Source organism: Kryptolebias marmoratus, linkage group LG23 (assembly GCF_001649575.2).
Source record: "Kryptolebias marmoratus isolate JLee-2015 linkage group LG23, ASM164957v2, whole genome shotgun sequence".
Taxonomy (NCBI): domain Eukaryota; kingdom Metazoa; phylum Chordata; class Actinopteri; order Cyprinodontiformes; family Rivulidae; genus Kryptolebias; species Kryptolebias marmoratus.
In genome coordinates this window covers 14606303-14624334 of record NC_051452.1, presented here as the reverse complement: position 1 = coordinate 14624334, position 18032 = coordinate 14606303, and the positions used below count along the sequence as shown (strand labels likewise).

Here is an 18032-nt window from a genome sequence, read left to right as displayed (position 1 = left end):
TACAGTCTGGAGAGCATCTTGGGGTTGCAGAAAATAGCATTAAAAATTACTGGCGAGTATTAAAAATTAAGCAGTGTCATAATTTGCCAAATTATGTTCTAATGTGTCGTGCAGGTTGAAGAGATGGTAGAGGGGTTGTCTTCCAGAGAGTAGGGGAGGGTCTAACAAAGTGTATGAAAAACAAACTGTGTATTTGAAGAGAAATGTATACAGTTTCATGAATATTTCATTGTTCACCACCTCTCTGTTTGACAGCTATTTAATTGTGTTTAATTCTTTATTCTTAATTTTGCAGCAGCCTCATCATTTATACCAATTAACCATCTTTAAACTCACAAACTGACAGTGCAAACAGTCCCCTTTCATTTCTCACCTTTCACCCCACTTGTCTATGACATTATCATCTCCCAGGTGTCCTTGGTGAGCCTTGTAGCAAACGCTCTGGGCTACTCTGAGCTCAGCGCCATCAAAACTCTGAGGACACTGCGAGCCCTCCGGCCCCTGAGGGCCCTGTCTCGGTTTGAGGGCATGAGGGTAAGAACTCGAGGGGGAAAAAAATAACCAAAAAAAAAAAGCAGCACAGATCCACTTGTGTATCACAGTCGTCTGTGGGCTAGCTGCAAACATGTGTTTTGCTTGTCTTGAAGCACAAAGTACCTCGACAGGCTTTAAAAGAACACACAGACTGCTCTCATTATCTATGTGCTAAACATAGATTAGCCTTTAAACTAGATCCAGGAGGGAAAAGCTACCACTGCTCAGGAAAATCAACATAATATATTTATATTGGCAAGCTTAGATGACCCATGTGAGATGTTTAAAGTTTTTATTTGCTTGCTAAGTGTTAAACTTCCTGTTTAGCTAAAATGTGAAGCTAAAGCTGTTAATATTTTCACCTAAACTCTTGGCAATAATCCACCTTAAATGAGAGATACATTTGTGATCAAAGACCTACTTTATTTACTTTAATAGCAACATGCAATGAAAAACACTATTTCTCTTAAAAATGCTTAACAAAAAAATTAACAGTGGAATTCAATGAATTACAGCTCATTGCGGCATTATATTAAGTAACCAGTAAAATACAGACAGTTGGGTCCCCATTGTTCTATCAGTTTTCTACAATTAACTTTATTTACAATATGCTACAGTTGTAGTAAAACAGAATACTTTCCAGATTAGTATGTATCAACATAATGTAAAAGATGACACTTGGACAATAGGGGTGTAACAGTGCATGTTTTCGTCCTGTGATGGTTCAGTACATACATTTGGATGAGTACAGTGGACTGATGGCGAATACATCAGTCACAGAAGATCACAGCTCCTAGAGTGGGCGCAGGTTTTATTTAATTACATCTCACTAACAGCCATAACAGAAAAGAAGCAGAGGAAGATCCTATTTAAACACTCTACACCAAACAAAGTATGAATAACATGTAGAAGCAAACTCCTACCAGTTTAATTCAAATCAAACCCTGTGGTGCCTCTGATCACAGATAGCTGCAGCAGAGAGGGAAGAGAGGTGCAGGTATGGAAAGCAGTTGTATCATGTAAGCAACGCTTCGAAAAGTACCAGGTACAAGCCTTTAGTAAATTTATTGAATATCCTTGATATCAAGCCTCAGTTTCTAACACTAGCATTCAGCTAGCTGAGATGTATGAGTGTTTCACTTTTTAAATCTTTATTTGTTTTATTATTTTTAAATTGAAAAAAATGTTTCTTCTTGTTGTTGTACTGAACCATGACTTGTACTGAACCATGACTTAAGCGTACCGTTACACCCCTGTTGGACAATATTGCACTATGTCCAAAAGCTAATGTTTATTCAATAAATGGAACCAACAACATAACCTGTTAAAGCTACACTTCCTGTCGCTGTTTTCAGTTAGCCCACAATTTTTTCATAAAAAGTGCATTTTTATCACATTATTCTGTTTCCATGCCTCAAAGCTTTACAAATTATCTGCGTGTTTGCTTGTCTGCTTAAATGTGCTAAAGGGAAAAAATTATTTTCTCACGATTTATCTCAGTTTCTGCATCCTTTTTTGAATAGACAAAATGTTGTTAAATGGCTGGTTATGGGTCCTGCCTGTAAGACTGCATGCTTACTGCAACTTCTCTGAAAATATTCTTTCCTGGCCACTTGACGCTCTTCTTCTATCTGCATGTTCACACCATGTCAATGGATTACTGTATATAGCTGTTCTCAGGCTTTGTTTTCTGATGTTGCTCGTGTGGTGCCTTTTGACCTGTAATTTTTACTTTGTTGTGTGTCTTTTTTTCATTTACAGTCAAACAAAATGTTGTGACTTCATCCCGCCTCTCTAAGGTTTTTTTCTGTTTTGCTTTTTTACCTATCAAATGTAACTTTTTCACTTCTCTCCACCTTCTTCTTCCAAACTGTCATGTTAAATTTTCTTTGTAGATATGTGTGGGGTTTAGAGCTTCATATGTGCACACACGTAAAACCTACAAAATAATAGTTGTTTCTTCAGTGAGTGTTAACTTTTGTTGCTACATGGTGTTAAATCAAATTAGATGTACACATGACCTGTAGCTAAATAATTTCATGATCTTAAAAGCCAAAATCAAACAGTAAGTACAGATATGTTTGAGTGACAGGGAAATCCTGAATTCATGTGTGCTTCAACCTCTTCAGGTTGTAGTGAACGCACTCCTGGGGGCCATCCCCTCCATCATGAACGTGCTCCTGGTCTGCCTCATCTTCTGGCTCATCTTCAGCATCATGGGCGTCAACCTGTTCGCAGGGAAGTACTACCGCTGCGTCAACATCACCGATGACGAGCTTCTCCCCATCAGCGTTGTCAACAACAAGACAGAATGCCTGCATTCAGATAATAACAACAAGACACGCTGGAAGAATGTCAAAATCAACTTTGACAATGTCGGGGCCGGTTATCTGGCTCTGTTACAAGTGGTACGTTTGGTCTCAGTGACACTTGATAATTACAGTCAAAAGTATGCACGGATTGGATTTATTTGTGATGGAAATTTTTAATCTTGTCCATTCATCTATGGGTTTTATCCTGCACAAAGTCAACGTTCATACTGCAGGCAAATTAGCCCAATTTGGTTTTTTTTTTTTTTTTTGCCCTTATGCAACACATATCAGATTTTTTCATGGCAGTGTGAAAGTGACACATCAGATTATTTCATATCCAACCCAGGTCTTTTCTGTATGTGGCACTGAATTGGATACGTATTTGATGTTTTTCAAAGTAACCGCAATGTGAACATTCACGTCACATTTCATCCGACCCTCTCGTAAAAGTCCGACCACTTTTGGCTCCGACTCTTCATCAACACATACCTCTTTTTCTTCTCCTGTCATCTTTTATCTTTTATCATTTTGGATGTACAGTTGGCCCCAATTGGACAGTAGCTTCAGAATCAACACACATGCTAACACTCGCAGCAAAACATCGAAATTGAGCATTAAGACCTGCAGTGTGAACGTAGCCTAAGTCACAGGGCTAACTTTGAAAAAAAGTTAATCACCCAGACTGAGTGATGGAAATGAAATGAAGCTGAATGCGTTGAAAGGTCATGTCACCACATTGCAATCATTACAAAATCAGGTAAAATGGTAACAGAGGTGGCAGTACAGGCACACTCCTGGTCCCGTATCAGCAGGGTGTGTCACCTTTGTGGTGCTGGGGTGATTCAATTAGGTTTAGAGAAATACAACTGTTATATCATCAGCATGGAGCAGCTGACATGTGGGCTGATCCCACACGTGCTCAAATTGGGCAAGAAAGTACCTGACTGGAGGTTTGCAACATGACAAAAGTGGTCCATAAACACATGCGGACAGACATTGTCTTGTTGAATGACTGTACCAGGGTGCTGTCTCAGAATGCGTTAGACATGCAGGTTTGAGGATGCCACTGCTATGCTGTTATAGTCCTCAGATTCATTACCGAAGGTGACCTGAAGTCAGGCCCTGTGGCTTACCCACATTGTGATGCTTGTATTATCATCAGTATGTCTCAGCTACATTGGCTAGATTGGTCCTTTACCCTCTGTGCTTCCATACAAAAGGTTCATCCATGGTAATAGAGAGCTGAGACTCATGCCTCTCATTGTTATTAGTTCATGCATCCAGGTTACGGCACCACTCTGAACACAGCTGTCTCTGCTCTGTTTGGTGTCCAATCCTGGTCTTGGAGGCCCGCTAGCCTGCAGGTTTTAGTTGTTTCCCTGCTATCCAGCAGGTCTTTGGACACCACTAGCCTAGGCTATTGTAAATTATCCAATACCTATGTCTAGATGGCAGATTTTAAAGGGTTCTGCGATTCTTTGCGTACAATATGACAATCCTCCTTTGGCGTTGCCTGTCTTTGTCAACTGGAACCTTCAGAACATGTTTGTGTGCCCTCACATGTCCACTGGTTCCAACATCTGTGCATCTGTACACCCCACATGCCGGGGTGAACTGGTGTCATAACCACCAATCTCATGCAAACCCACAGTCCGACCCCATCACGTGTGGGTTATGCTGTTTAATGTGTCTACGAGTCATTTTCTCTGTCTACTGACCTTCACACAATGTTTTTACTGACTGCCTGACACTCTGACAACCCCTTAGAGAGATCAAGGATGTGACTGAAACTATTTTTTTGTTTGTTTTCTTTTTTACTCTAGGCAACATTTAAAGGTTGGATGGACATCATGTATGCAGCTGTCGACTCCAGAAATGTAAGTCTGTTGATGCCTTACTGAGTCATTTAAAACATGTTGGAAATAAACTGTATCCTTAACTTTGATGTTCATTTAATTCATATGTAATCCCATCTATGTGTTTCTTTCATGAGTGTATTTTTTACTATCAGGGAACTGATATGGAAGCCAGTATTTTCTTTTGCTCATTTTGACTTTGCTTCTAGGTGGAAGACCAGCCTGATTATGAAGTGAACCTGTACATGTACCTCTACTTTGTCATCTTCATCATCTTTGGCTCCTTCTTCACTCTTAATCTGTTTATTGGCGTCATCATCGACAACTTCAACCAGCAGAAAAAAAAGATAAGCTGCATTTCTCAACATTTATTTTCGAATATGATGTAAACTTTTTTGGACTTCACACTGATGGAAACAAATGGAAGCTAAATGTTGCTTTTCCCATTTTCCTCTGATTCTGTTGCATATTTATATGAAGTACTGTTTCATCTCACTGAAGCTTAGATGCTAATTTCTTGAGTTTGGACAGTACTGTTGATATGGCTTATGACTGACTTGTTTGTGATTGTTCACGACTAACTGGAGACACAAAAATGTGTGAAAATACTCAAAGTTTTCCATGGAATCTCACTGAATTGGCTAATTACCATGTGTTTGGTGTTTGCATAGGTACGTAGCTGCAAATAGATTGCAACATTTCTGTAAATGAAATACAAATGTTTTTTTTATTTCAATTTAGCCACAGAGTCTCTCAGTTATGTTTCAATTTAAACGCAAATTCCCCTTTATGTCTCCAATCAGTCACTGTTTAGTTTGATTGGTCACCAAACCCAAGTTTGAGTTGAGTTGGAGACAACCAACTCGAAAATTAAGCGAAAATTTGTCATTCAATGTTCAAAATCCCAGCAACGCAATGACAAGGGAGTTGAGAAGGCTTTCAAACATTTTGAGACCTTTTATAAACCACCTTGGTAGTGTTCTTAGTTTGTTGCCAACAGTCGCCAACAGGTGAGGTACAAGTTAGCTGAATTTTTTGACTGGCAAAGTTTGATTTTTAAATATATTTACTCTTAGTTAATTGGTAGTACAAGGCAACCAGGAAGAACAAGAAAAGTTTAAGTTTATAATTCAGTAAACTCAAATCTAATTGTTTTACTGACGTTTCACTCTAAAACATAAATGGGTATGTCATCTCTGCATCCTGAACTTTATGTGATAAATCCCTCTTCTTGAGAGTTAAAGGGATAGTCAATTCAACTGTGAAGTGGCGCTCTGTCTAATATTTATCAATTGTTAGTACCTTATCAGCTGTGACATCAGTCACAGAGCATGGAGCCTTGAGAAAGAGGCAAATGTTTATGTCCAGGCTAGGCTAACAGGTGGCCAAACAAGGGCCTGATTTTAACACCATTTGTTTTCAGCCATTGTTCTCTTAGCCGAACAATGGCTGAGTTTCTATATATACTGTATGTACATGTACTGAAAGAGACCATATATATGCAGATGGTGCTGAGGCTACTGAATGTATCTGTCCACCATGAGTTGAGCAAGCTTTTGCAATGACTGGATGCACTCGTCATCTGTGGACTGATACATTCTGCAGCCTCAGTACCAACAGCATAAATAAGGTCCATCTATGCTCCATACGCATAAATCCATAGCAACATAAATATTTTTGGGTTCAGAAAATTACAACAAACTAAATAAATCATGCAAAAGTGTAGAGGTTTAATACTAGCTAATATAGTGCTCTGTCGCATTTGTATGTTGTTTTTGAGAAAAAGTTGTTTTGTAGGCTTTAAGCACTTTGAGTTGCCTCGTGCTGAAAAGTGCTATATAAATAAATGTACCTACCTACCTACCTTTAAAAACAATAAAAAAAGGGCTTATTTGGCTATCCGTTAGCCTAGCCTGGGCGAAGGCTTCTGTCTGTTTCTCCACACTCAATGAATAATGTTCCAGCTGACTTGAACTAACTACTGAAAACTATTTGGCTTGGTAGCACTTCAAAATGATTGGGATATCACTTTAAGGCCTAAGGTAGCTATTTATTTATACTAAATTGTTAGCTTTATTTGTAAACCTCCTACACTCCTCCATAAAAGTCGTACCTTTTCCCCCAGAAGCAGTAATATGTCCAAAAACAGAACATTTTTGAAAAGAAATGAAAAAAATAACCTAATTGTTGCTGCTGTTTGCTGATATTAATGTTGCCACATACAGCTTTGTGTTGCCACTCTCAAAACGGAGCACCAGCAGGTATCAGCGCTGCGTCACGCTGGGCACAAACACAGCCGCGGCTCGAAGCAGCCAAAGCACATATTTAGCCCAAGCAGACCCACAGCTGTGTTAAAAGTAAAGCGATGAGCTACAGAATAATGATCAGCTGCTGCTCGGTGAGGACCTGCCACAGCCGAGGATCTTCGAGGACGCATGAGTCACCGAGAAACACCCCGCGCGCTCTCGCACACGCAGCGAATGCAGCCTGGAATTACGCCCTCTATTCAGCCAAGAGCTAACAAGTAGGACTGGCAACGCCCAAGAGATGGGGGGGAGGGGGCGAGAGCGCGGATAGCAGGCTTGCACTGTGTCTGCTGCAGGCTTGGTGGATGACTTGGCTGATGGAGACTCTGTATCAGTCAGCATGGTGCAGCAGCCCCACAGCCGAAGCATCACACAGATGGCTGCTGAGTGTTGACACCAGCCCTCCCTGCAGACACATCATACACTCAGTGAACACCACTGAGGCTCTGATGTGTGTCTGTGTGTGGGTGGGAGGGACTTTAGTCACAGAATAGTGACTCTGTTGGCTAAAACGTATGCCACTTTGGAAAAAAGCTGTCTAAATTACATTATTGTGAACAAATTTATCAGTAAGACAGTGCTGCAGCTGTGCCCTCATGCCATGACAAAAGAAAACTAAATTCTCAAAACATGAAAATGAGGCAGAGCTTTCAGTTGCGTAGCTACAATTAGTTCCTGTTATGTTGGTGTAGGTCTTCAGCCTTCCAGGACTTGCCAAGCGTGATCCCAAGAGGGGTTTTTTGTTTTGTTTTGTTTTTGGAGACGTTTTGCTCAACTGAGGAAGTTTCTCAATTCAAACTGCAAACGTTTGAGCTTTTAAAACTGTCTTGAGCCAATAAAAGACTCTACCCGCCTCTCAAGAGGGAGGAGATTGAGTGATTTGAATGTGAGTTCAGCTCACTAGAGTTTGAAAAGCTTCGAAAATTTGATGAATGAATGGAGAATGCTCCTTTGGTGAGAAGTAAAATCTCTTAAAGGAAAAAAAGAAAAGAAGTGCATTTGACTTAAAATAATTTTAGTGTTTCTGGTTAACTTGTGATTTTTAAAAATGTGAGCCTACTTTTTATTTTCCCCCTTAGCCAGTCAATTCCATTAAAAGAATACCAAAAGAGAAAAGAGCCTTTTCCTTTCAGACAGTCACAACAACTAAATTATTTATTGTATTACATTATTGATTAAAATCTGTCACTTAGTGTAGCAAGAGGCTAGCATAGCCGTGGTTTAAAAACCTGGAGTGGATCTGTACTACATGTTTACGCTCATAAACAAATAGAAGTTTGGACACAGTTTGCATTTAATAGTCCTTTAAAGCATTTTAATATCAAAAGACTGAGCATATAGTTCCTAATCTAAAGAGCTCACAGTAGCACACATCAGTCCTCTATAATGCTGGGCTTCAACATAATTGCTGAGGTTTTTGCCAGTGTTTACTTTTGGTGGAACACTGCTGTGTGTGTACATAACAAATTGGAAAATGAAATGTCTAATTTCTGTCCAGGAAAAGATAATGAATGTCATATTAAACCAGGAGTTGTCACATAAAGCTGAGTAAACAGTAGATTAGAGGTTTATTCGCTCATATCTTTTTTATTAAGTAAGCCACTGTATATAACTGCTAATAAGAGTTTGCTGGTGATAGCGAAGCTGAACCCAAGAGCAGAAGACTTTTTTGACTTTCTACTTCCACTGGATACTGAACAGTACTCAGGCGTTTTCTGGATGATACATGTACAGGCATATTGAGGGGTCTAGCTGAAGAAGATGAGAGAATCTCCGTGGGAAATATGTGGTCTTTACACATGATAGCCACAGTTTGATTTTATATTATGTACTATTTTATAATACTAATACTAAAGTGTAAAACAGGAACATCAAAATAAAGCTTTCAAAGAGTTTTTTTTTCTTTTTTTGTTTGCACATATGTGAATCAGAATGGACCTGAGACTGGTGGGGTCTCAGAGAGGCCCTGAGAGTGTGTATTATTGCCAATCCCTGACAGAATCTAAATGATTCATTGAATTAGACATTTTCAAACTTTAGCAACCCAAAAACAAAGATCCAAGGTTTAATTTTTTTTCTGTTTTTAACCCAGCCGCTGAATATGCAGTCTTTAGAGCACAGAACAGGCAGCATTTTTACATGTCATCTCTAAAATGACCCTAATCAAAACTAATGTGTTTGTTGCCATGCTCTTTGATATATATCTACAAAGGAGTAGATGTAATTTCATCATGAAGTCTGGTTCATTTAACCTTAAATATCACAGGCTAAAGTTTAGATTGTAGCTCAGTTAGTCCCTATAGGGTGGCTTGGCGGTACAGCGGTTAGAGTTGTCACCTCACTGCATGGAGGTCGCAGGTCCTATGTTTGGTTTTAATGAAGTAGGCACAAGCCTGTAATCGTTAATATGTTGATATTTTTATTCCTTATAATGCCACTGGCAAATGAAAACATCAAACACATTCAATTTAAAATTTCACAGAAACATCAAACCTTATAGTGCGTGTTCTGACAACAGAGTCAAGAAGGCTTTTATTGTCATTTCAGTCATATACTGGTGGTATAGTAACTAGTGAAACAAGATAACATCCCTCCAGGTTACATGCAACACAATGTAGGCCAGGGGTGTCAAACTCCATTCTTCAGGGGCCACTCTCCTGCATGTTTTAGATGTGTTCTTGCTCTAAAACACCTGGTTTAAATGGATGACTTGTTGCCATGCTCCTGGAGAACTTGATGATTTGATGAGGAGGTAATTAAACCATTTGAATCAGGTGTGTTGGAGCAGAAAAACCTAAAACCTCCAGGACAGCGGCCCTCGATGCCTGGAGTTTGACACCTGTGATGTAGGCAGTACAGAATTTCAAAAACAGTCGATTTCACAAGTCATTTAAGATGTCACTAGTTCATCACAAACATGTTAAGGCAGACACTGATTTTAGTTAAGATGTCTTTTCAACACTAAAGCGTAACGAAGGACATGTTGGGGTTATAACCAGTTTTTGTGTGTGTTCCCTTTACTTTGGAGGTCAAGACATCTTCATGACGGAGGAGCAGAAGAAATACTACAATGCCATGAAGAAGTTGGGCTCCAAAAAACCACAAAAGCCTATTCCTCGGCCAACGGTAAGACTGTGTTCTACTGCGTCAGTTTCTGCTTATATGAAGGTGTAAAATGACTAATGCCTTTCTTTTCTTTGACCCTCCCCTGCTTTCAGAATGCATTTCAAGGCTTTGTGTTTGACTGTATCACAAAGCAGGCGTTTGACATTGTAATCATGATCCTCATCTGCCTTAACATGGTGACCATGATGGTAGAAACAGATGACCAGACACAAGACATGGACAGGATCCTTTACTGGATCAACCTGGTTTTCATTGTGCTCTTCACTGGGGAGTGTGCGCTCAAGATGATCTCTTTGCGTCACTATTATTTTACCATTGGTTGGAACATCTTTGACTTTGTGGTGGTGATCCTTTCGATTGTAGGTAAGGTTATATTTCAAGGCGCTTTGAACTGATGGTGGATTTTGATAAGAAATCATATGGCTGAATCTGACGACTTTGCTTCTTTTTTACAGGTATGTTTTTATCTGAAGTTATCGAGAAGTACTTTGTGTCTCCAACGCTGTTCCGAGTGATCCGACTCGCCCGAATAGGCCGCATCCTTCGCCTTATCAAAGGTGCCAAGGGCATCCGGACGCTCCTGTTTGCCTTGATGATGTCACTCCCTGCCCTGTTCAACATTGGCCTTCTGCTCTTCCTGGTTATGTTCATCTATGCCATCTTTGCCATGTCCAACTTTGCTTATGTCAAAAGGGAGTCAGGCATCGATGACATGTTCAATTTTGAGACCTTCGGGAACAGTATGATATGTTTGTTTCAGATTACAACTTCAGCTGGGTGGGACGGACTGCTGGCACCCATACTGAACAAGAGGGAGCCCGACTGTGACAGCCAAATGGAACACCCAGGGAACTCCTACAAGGGCAACTGTGGCAACCCTTCGGTGGCCATATTTTTCTTTGTTAGCTACATCATTATTTGCTTTCTCATTGTGGTTAACATGTACATCGCCGTCATCCTGGAGAACTTCAGCGTGGCTACAGAGGAGAGTGCTGAGCCGCTGAGCGAGGACGATTTCGAGATGTTCTACGAAGTGTGGGAGCGCTTCGACCCTGATGCCACGCAGTTTGTGGAATACAGCAAGCTGTCAGACTTTGCAGATGCTCTAGACCCACCGTTGCGCATTCCAAAGCCTAATATGAACCAACTCATAACTATGGACCTGCCGATGGTGAGTGGCGAGCGTATCCACTGCCTCGACATCCTGTTTGCTTTCACCAAGCGAGTGCTGGGAGAAGGTGGGGAGATGGACATGTTACGTGGACAGATGGAGGAGCGCTTCATGGCCTCCAACCCCTCCAAGGTTTCCTACGAGCCCATTACCACTACCCTGCGCCGCAAGCAGGAGGAAATGTCGGCCATAATCATCCAGAGAGCCTTCCGCCGCTACATGATCCGCCAGGCCATGAAGAAGGCCTCCGCCCTGTACAAGGAGCAGCTAAAGGAGGGTGTCCGCGACCCAGACAAGGACGTGATGGTCATCTGCAAGTTCAACGAGAACTCCACGTCGGACAAAACAGACATGACTCCTTCCACCGCCTCCCCGCCCTCCTACAACAGTGTGACAAAGTCAGACAAGGACAAATACGAAAAAGAAAACCGAGAAAAGGAAAACAAAGGGAAAGACTTGAAAGACAAAAAGAAATAGACTTCTTAAAAAAATGGAACAATAAAATAAAATGCATCAGATATATGAGGGAAATTTGTTTACAGCTTCTAGAGGAGGTAGATAGACGTGTGCTTGTCTGTTGATTGTTCAGAGATGAGGGTTGGTGTGCCCAAAAGGCCTAAAAGGGGAGGTAAATATACAGATATGTGGGTTATTGTCAAAGGGGGAAATGGAAGAAAGTTATCCAGCTGACACTGCCAGAGGTTGAGTGAAACATAGAGCAGTCTCTCTTCAAACGCTTGTGGTTTTTTCTTTTGGTTGTTGTTACTATCTGACACACTTGAGTGTACTGTTAATTTGTCTGTAGCTAGAGCTGATGCTACTACTATAAATCCAGTGTCTTGAATTTAAAAAAATTGCTGTATGACTAACAGGTTTTCTGTAAACTTTTTGATAATTTCCTTTTTTTTTTGGTTATTTTTTAAGAAAAAGAATGTTTTTGGGGTTTTTTTTTCCATTTACTTTGCTGCATCACTTTTGAGAATGTGTCCACTGCTTTCAATGTTGTACAATCACCAAGGGCAGAAAAAGTCGATGCTGGAAACTACAACCATCTGAAACTCCTACAGCACAGGGCCAGTGCCAGAACACTCGCGGTTCGTACGGTATGTGAAGCTGAAACGAGCCTGCTGAAAGTGCAATGAACAAATACCGTCTCTTCACTGGTGTCCCAATCGGTGATTGTTCAAACCTGCGTTGTGCTTCGATCTGGGCTGACATGTTCCTGTTTCAGGAAAGACCAACAAACAAAACCTGTCTCTGAATACCGAGAAGCTGAATGTATGCAATGAGACACGTTTCAAACAAACTTGGGAAACATTCTTGGTCGCTTTTTTTTTTTTTGCCAAGATTTTGATGACACAATTGGAACCACTCTCGTGCCTAGGCTAGAATCTGTACAAAACATAAAACGCTCAAAGGCAACAATTCCTTCTTTTCCTTCCAATAATGTGTAGTAATAACCTACCCTACCTAAACTGTTGATCTGATCAGAGTGCCTGATTTTACCCTCAGTGTAAAATTTAGTAAATGCTCATTATCACCTCAGCTCACAGGAAGTCACAACTACATGTCACCCCTTGATAGTAAAAACCCTAAAATGCTATTTTCTAATTTTGTAAAGGTCTATATTGTTTGGCCCATTAAAAACCTGCTGCAATAAAGAATTTCCTTAATGTAGTTCACGTGAGGATTAGCTTATCTGCTTGATAAGCACTGTGTGGAATAGTTTACTTTTATACTTTTACAATTGTGAGATTGTCCAAAAGAAAAAAAAAAACAAGAAAAGAACAAGTTCAGTGTGGAATGTTGCACAGTTCTCATCCTTCATAATCACCATCTTATTTGTGTAGGTAAAAAGGAAGGGACCAGAAACAATTTTTTTTAACCAGAAACATGAGGATACTTTGTTAGCACTTGTAATGTTAATGCCAGTGAGTTACAACACAATTTTAGAGGTAAATAGATATAAACTCTCAACACAGACATAATATAGGATTTGTAGAGGAAATATAAACTGGCCAATGTAAATATAAACCAGTAAGAGATGCAGCTGTACTGTATTGTTGTGAGCAGAACTGTTCATGGAAGCACCTCTTCCTCAACGATCTTACATGCACATCTAATAACAAAGGGTTGAAGCTTTTTAGCTTGAAGCAAATTGTGCAGTCTTTGTGTACATGCCAAACTAGTCATTAGGAGATCAGTTCTGCTGCCTTTGTCAATGAGAAAAGCGTTAAATATTAGTGCTCCTGTTTATTTTGAATTTTTATGCACCAGTTTTTTGACCACAACTGATAGTGAAGATATTCAGAGTCACTGAAGGCTGGGTGGTGAAAACTATATCTGGCCTTTACATTGTTACAACATGTTTCACATCCATTTGAATTTTCTTTTTGGTGTTTCTAAATTAATATTTGAAGGTTGTGTCAATCTAGTTGTTGCATTTGTGGCATATTGCACAACGCAAATATATGTATAAATGTACAAGCCATTGGAACTTACCAACAAAATGGCACCTTTTTTTAGCAGCAAATGGAAATTGTAAAATTTGAAACCAATGGTCAAAAAGTGCAAATATCTTGTGCAGAAGCCCTCTTGACTTGCCACATGACTGTTCCCCAGTGGACAATAGCCTTGTGGAACTTTGGGTGGTTATAATTGTTCAGTTTTAGCACTGTTTCATATCAAAAGTGTAAAAATGGACCAGGAAAGATTAACTGTTGAGGCTGTTGACCCAAAGTCTCATCATGTGTTTTGGCTCATTAGCCTGTTGGAGGACCCATGACCTGAGACTGAGAACAAAACCTTCTGACTCTGAGCAGCACATTTGGCTCCAGAAAGCCTTGATAGTCTTCAGATTTCATTGGACCCTGAACAGATTCAAGACCCCCTGAGTCAGATGCAGCAAAGCAGTTCAGAACAGAACTGATCTTCCTCCATATTTCACTGTAGGTACAGGGTTCTTTTCTTTGGATGTTTCATTTTTGGCTCTGTGAACACAGAGCTGATGGGACTTGTTGTTAAAAAGCTCCAGTTTTGTCTCATCTGTCCAAGGGACATTCTGCCAGAAGTTTTGTGGTTTCTCAATATCTATTTTAGTGAATTCCAGTCTTTTTTTTTTACAATTTTGTGTCCTCCTCAGTTGTCTTCCATTAAATCCACTTTGATTCAAACAGACCGATGGTTCGATCTGACCCTGATGAACTCTGACCTTGTAGTTCACCTCTAATCTCTTTGGAAGTTGTTCTGGACTCTTTGGTTACCATTCGTATTATCCGTCTCTTCAGTTTGTCATCAGTTTCCCTCCAAGCTCCTGAGACAACTCTGTCCTCAGCTTTTTGTGCTCCATGTTCAGTGTGGTACACACCATGATACCAAACAGCAGTGTGACTACCTTTCACCCTTTAAACTGGCAGACTGACTGATTACAGGACACACCTTAGTCTGACATGTTCCTATGGGCAAATTTAAGTTGTTTTTTTTTTCATGGGGTGCCATCCTTTTTGTCAAAGCCAGTTTCATTAGATGTTTTTTTTAATAATGTTAAACTAAAATTCAAAAGCAATGATAAATTTTCATTAGCTGAGTTTTAGTACAAGTTTTTTTACTATCACTTTTGTCAGTTTCAGGTTATTCCAGTGACATTTGGGTTATTTCTCTGTCTTTAACAAATTTGTCTGTCAGTCCTCACCACTGCATATGTAGCTTTGACAACCACCGATTCTCTTCGCTGCCCAAGTGGTCGAAAAAAATGGGAGGGAAAAACGAGAACTAAGAACTAAAAAAGAGCGCTGACATTTACTGCTTTTCTCTTTAACAAAGACAACCGACCTGAACGTGTAGTCTGGGTCTCAGGTTATGTGATTCATGTATTCTGTCACGATGGTCATACTTAAAGCTGACAACAAGAACCAAATACTGTGACAAAACAAGGCTGAGATTATGTTTATGTTTACCTGTTTGTTTGTTTTTTGGTAGTAGGGACAAACCTACAAAATCCCACTGTGTGCCATTTCAAGAGTGGTATTAATACTCTCATCTAACTCTTGGCAGCAAACTTAAGTGGCGACTTTCCCAAAACTCCGCCTAGTTACAGCGAACCTGCCAGCTTACCTGCTGTGTCGCGGTGTCTCCAAGGCTCCCTTTTAGCCTCCTCTCTACGTCCCATAGAACTCCTGTAAAGATTAACAAGAATAATAACAATAATTTAAAACAAAAAAGAGTCTTGAATATGAAAAGAAAACGTCAGCCTTGTGGCGATATATGACATATAGAAGCTGTAATATCACAGATGTTTGTACGCCATCCATGTTGTTTAAATCGAGAAGCGAGTGGTTTTCATGTAGTGGTTTGGTTTGTAAATAATATTGCTATTTAGGCCCACAGTATGCATCACACTTACATTCAATGTAAGAGCACTTTTTATCCCCCACTGCTGTGTAATGCCACGTGTGGCTGTCATCCATGTAAGTGTGTGTGAGAGAAGAGTGGATGTTTGTATTAACTGCAAGAAAGACTGCAAGACTGTCCGCATCTATATCTTTATTTCAATGTGTGTGTGTGTGTGTGTTTGGGCTCTGTAGGTTGCTTCTGTTCCACCGATTATAAATAACATTTTTACTGTAGATACAAGTGCATTTTTTAAATTTTTTTATTTCCCAGTCTTCAGATTAGAGTTTTTTTTCTAGAAGAGTTTTTTTTTTTTTTCTGCACTTGTAACTCACGACGAAACACATGTACGGTCCCCACGTCTGTAAGATACGAACCACGAAGCAATCAGTAGCCATCTCTCATTGCACTTGTAGTGTTTTTAGTGAACTGCATGCAGGAAGTGACTACTGTCCGCTCATATGATCTCATTTTAAAGCCAAAAGAATAAAGGAAATATTTTTTTGTAATTGCTTGTTTTTTTTCCTTTTGTTCTATCTTTTTTTGTTTGTTTGTTTGTTTTGTTTTGTTTTTCCTTTGTTCAAAAGGTTTTTAATTAAAGTTATTTTTCTGTGAGAAACATTTCAGGTCGTGATTTAAAAAAAAACAAAGTATGGTTGCTTTCCAGGTTGAGCAGGATCATTCATGTGGTTCGAGTCCACGTTACAGTTTACTGTGTACATTTGCAAAATGTGACAAGTGGCATTTTTTTTTCTTTCTTTTTTGTTATTACCAAAGATGTGGCCGCAAAACACAAAATCTAGATTTTCCAAAATAAACCTATTTTGGGAAGCACATTTGACATGAAAGATGCATTCATTGAGTGTGAAGGGAGGATCTGAAGCTGTACTTGAGTCTGATGTGTTTTAGGGTTGAGGAGATGACTGGGAATCTGGGTCAGCAGCCTCTGACTGTGGGTGGAACTGGTGGATCCTTTTGCAAATTGTTTTACCAACGCAGGAGAAAATTAGAACCAAGAATTCCGTCCAAGCTGTATAATGTACTGCTACCTAAAATCAGACCACACTATTCCCAACCGAGATGCCCTTTTGTTGTATTTTTGATATGAAATTTTGCAAAGCTGCAAACAGAGATGTGAATCAAAAGTAATAACAGTAACAGAAAAATACGAACAAATAGTAAGGAGTGCTTCAGTGCTTTATTTACTGCTTCTTGCTGAAGGTTCAGTTATAAGAATACTGACAAAAACAGAAGGAGAATAATGGAGAATAATACAAATTTAGTAATGTCAGGTCAGCGTTCACACTGTTTTCCTGTTGTTTTTGGACTGTAGTACCTTCAGCTATTTTCCTGAATGAACGTTCAGCTCATTCAGGATGTTACGGTGATGACCTTTTGTTTTTGTATCTTTGATAATTTTTGAAATATTTGACTATTTACATTTTATTCCTCATTTAAATGAATGGAAAACCATTCAAATCCTCAAAATATTTTGTGCTTTTTGAAATCTACTTCACTATATTTGCTAAATTCCTGGCTTTTAGCCACTGTTTTTGCCAGTCTTAGCTTTTAGCTACCCTTTTGCTACCATTTTGCTGGTCTCTGGTTTTAGCTATCATTTTTGGTGGCTTTTGCTATTAGCTACTGTTTCCCCTAATTATGGCCACCAACTCTTGTTTAGCTTATTTTAGCTTGTAGCTTTTCTTTAGCTTATTTTAGCACTGGCTTTTGTTTTGTTTATTTTAGTTTTAGCTTCATTTAGCTAATTTTAGCTTGCAGCTTTTGTTTTGCTTAGTTTAGCTTTTTTTAGCTTATTTTAGCTTGTGGCCTTCTTTAGTTTTAGCTTTTGTTTGGCTTATTTTAGTCTGCAGCCATTGTTTAGTTTATATTAGCTTTGTTTAGCTTTTTTAGCTTATGTTTAGCATATTTTAGCTTATTTTAGCATGTAGCTGTTGCTTAACTTATTTTAGCTTTGTTTAGCTTATTTCAGCTTATGTTTAGATTACTTTAGCCTGTAGCTATTGCTTTGATCAATGTAACAATAAAAAAATTCAATTTCAGCTTTTCAAACCACTTTCAGTCAACTTGTCAGTACCCAGCATTTAGACTGCACTTTCTGTGAAACTCCTATCTTGTTTACTTTAAAGCAGTCAGGAGGATAAAAAGCAAAATAATGGAGTAGTTTTGTCTCCATGTGGAGTCCTGTCCCTGTGTGTGGTAGGGACTGAGTGTTCTCCCTGACCACATCCGGGTCCAGGAGACGTCTCGTGCTTTAAGAGCCTGGAAGCAGACAGAGGTGAGCTGCTGAGACACCCCCCACCCCCCACCCCATTCCCAC

At 39.6% G+C, this 18032-nt stretch overlaps 1 protein-coding gene across 6 annotated transcripts in view; it reads left to right on the top strand.

Annotated features, from left to right (window-relative positions):
- The window catches only part of scn1lab (sodium channel, voltage-gated, type I like, alpha b), a 66495-nt gene extending 49967 nt beyond the window's left edge, over positions 1–16528 (top strand). For 4 of the 6 annotated variants that reach the window (XM_017426816.3, XM_017426813.3, XM_017426815.3 and 1 more), the window contains exons 21-27: positions 412–534; positions 2664–2942; positions 4670–4723; positions 4912–5049; positions 10030–10134; positions 10227–10497; positions 10590–11782. In XM_017426816.3, the coding sequence (XP_017282305.1) occupies positions 412–534; positions 2664–2942; positions 4670–4723; positions 4912–5049; positions 10030–10134; positions 10227–10497; positions 10590–11782 (2163 nt within the window). Of the gene's footprint in view, positions 1–411; positions 535–1772; positions 1774–2295; positions 2334–2663; positions 2943–4669; positions 4724–4911; positions 5050–10029; positions 10135–10226; positions 10498–10589 lie in introns of all 6 variants that reach the window. The other 2 variants (XM_037973874.1, XM_037973873.1) reach the window with 2 other exon arrangements.
- Positions 16529–18032: the final 1504 nt, after the last annotated feature.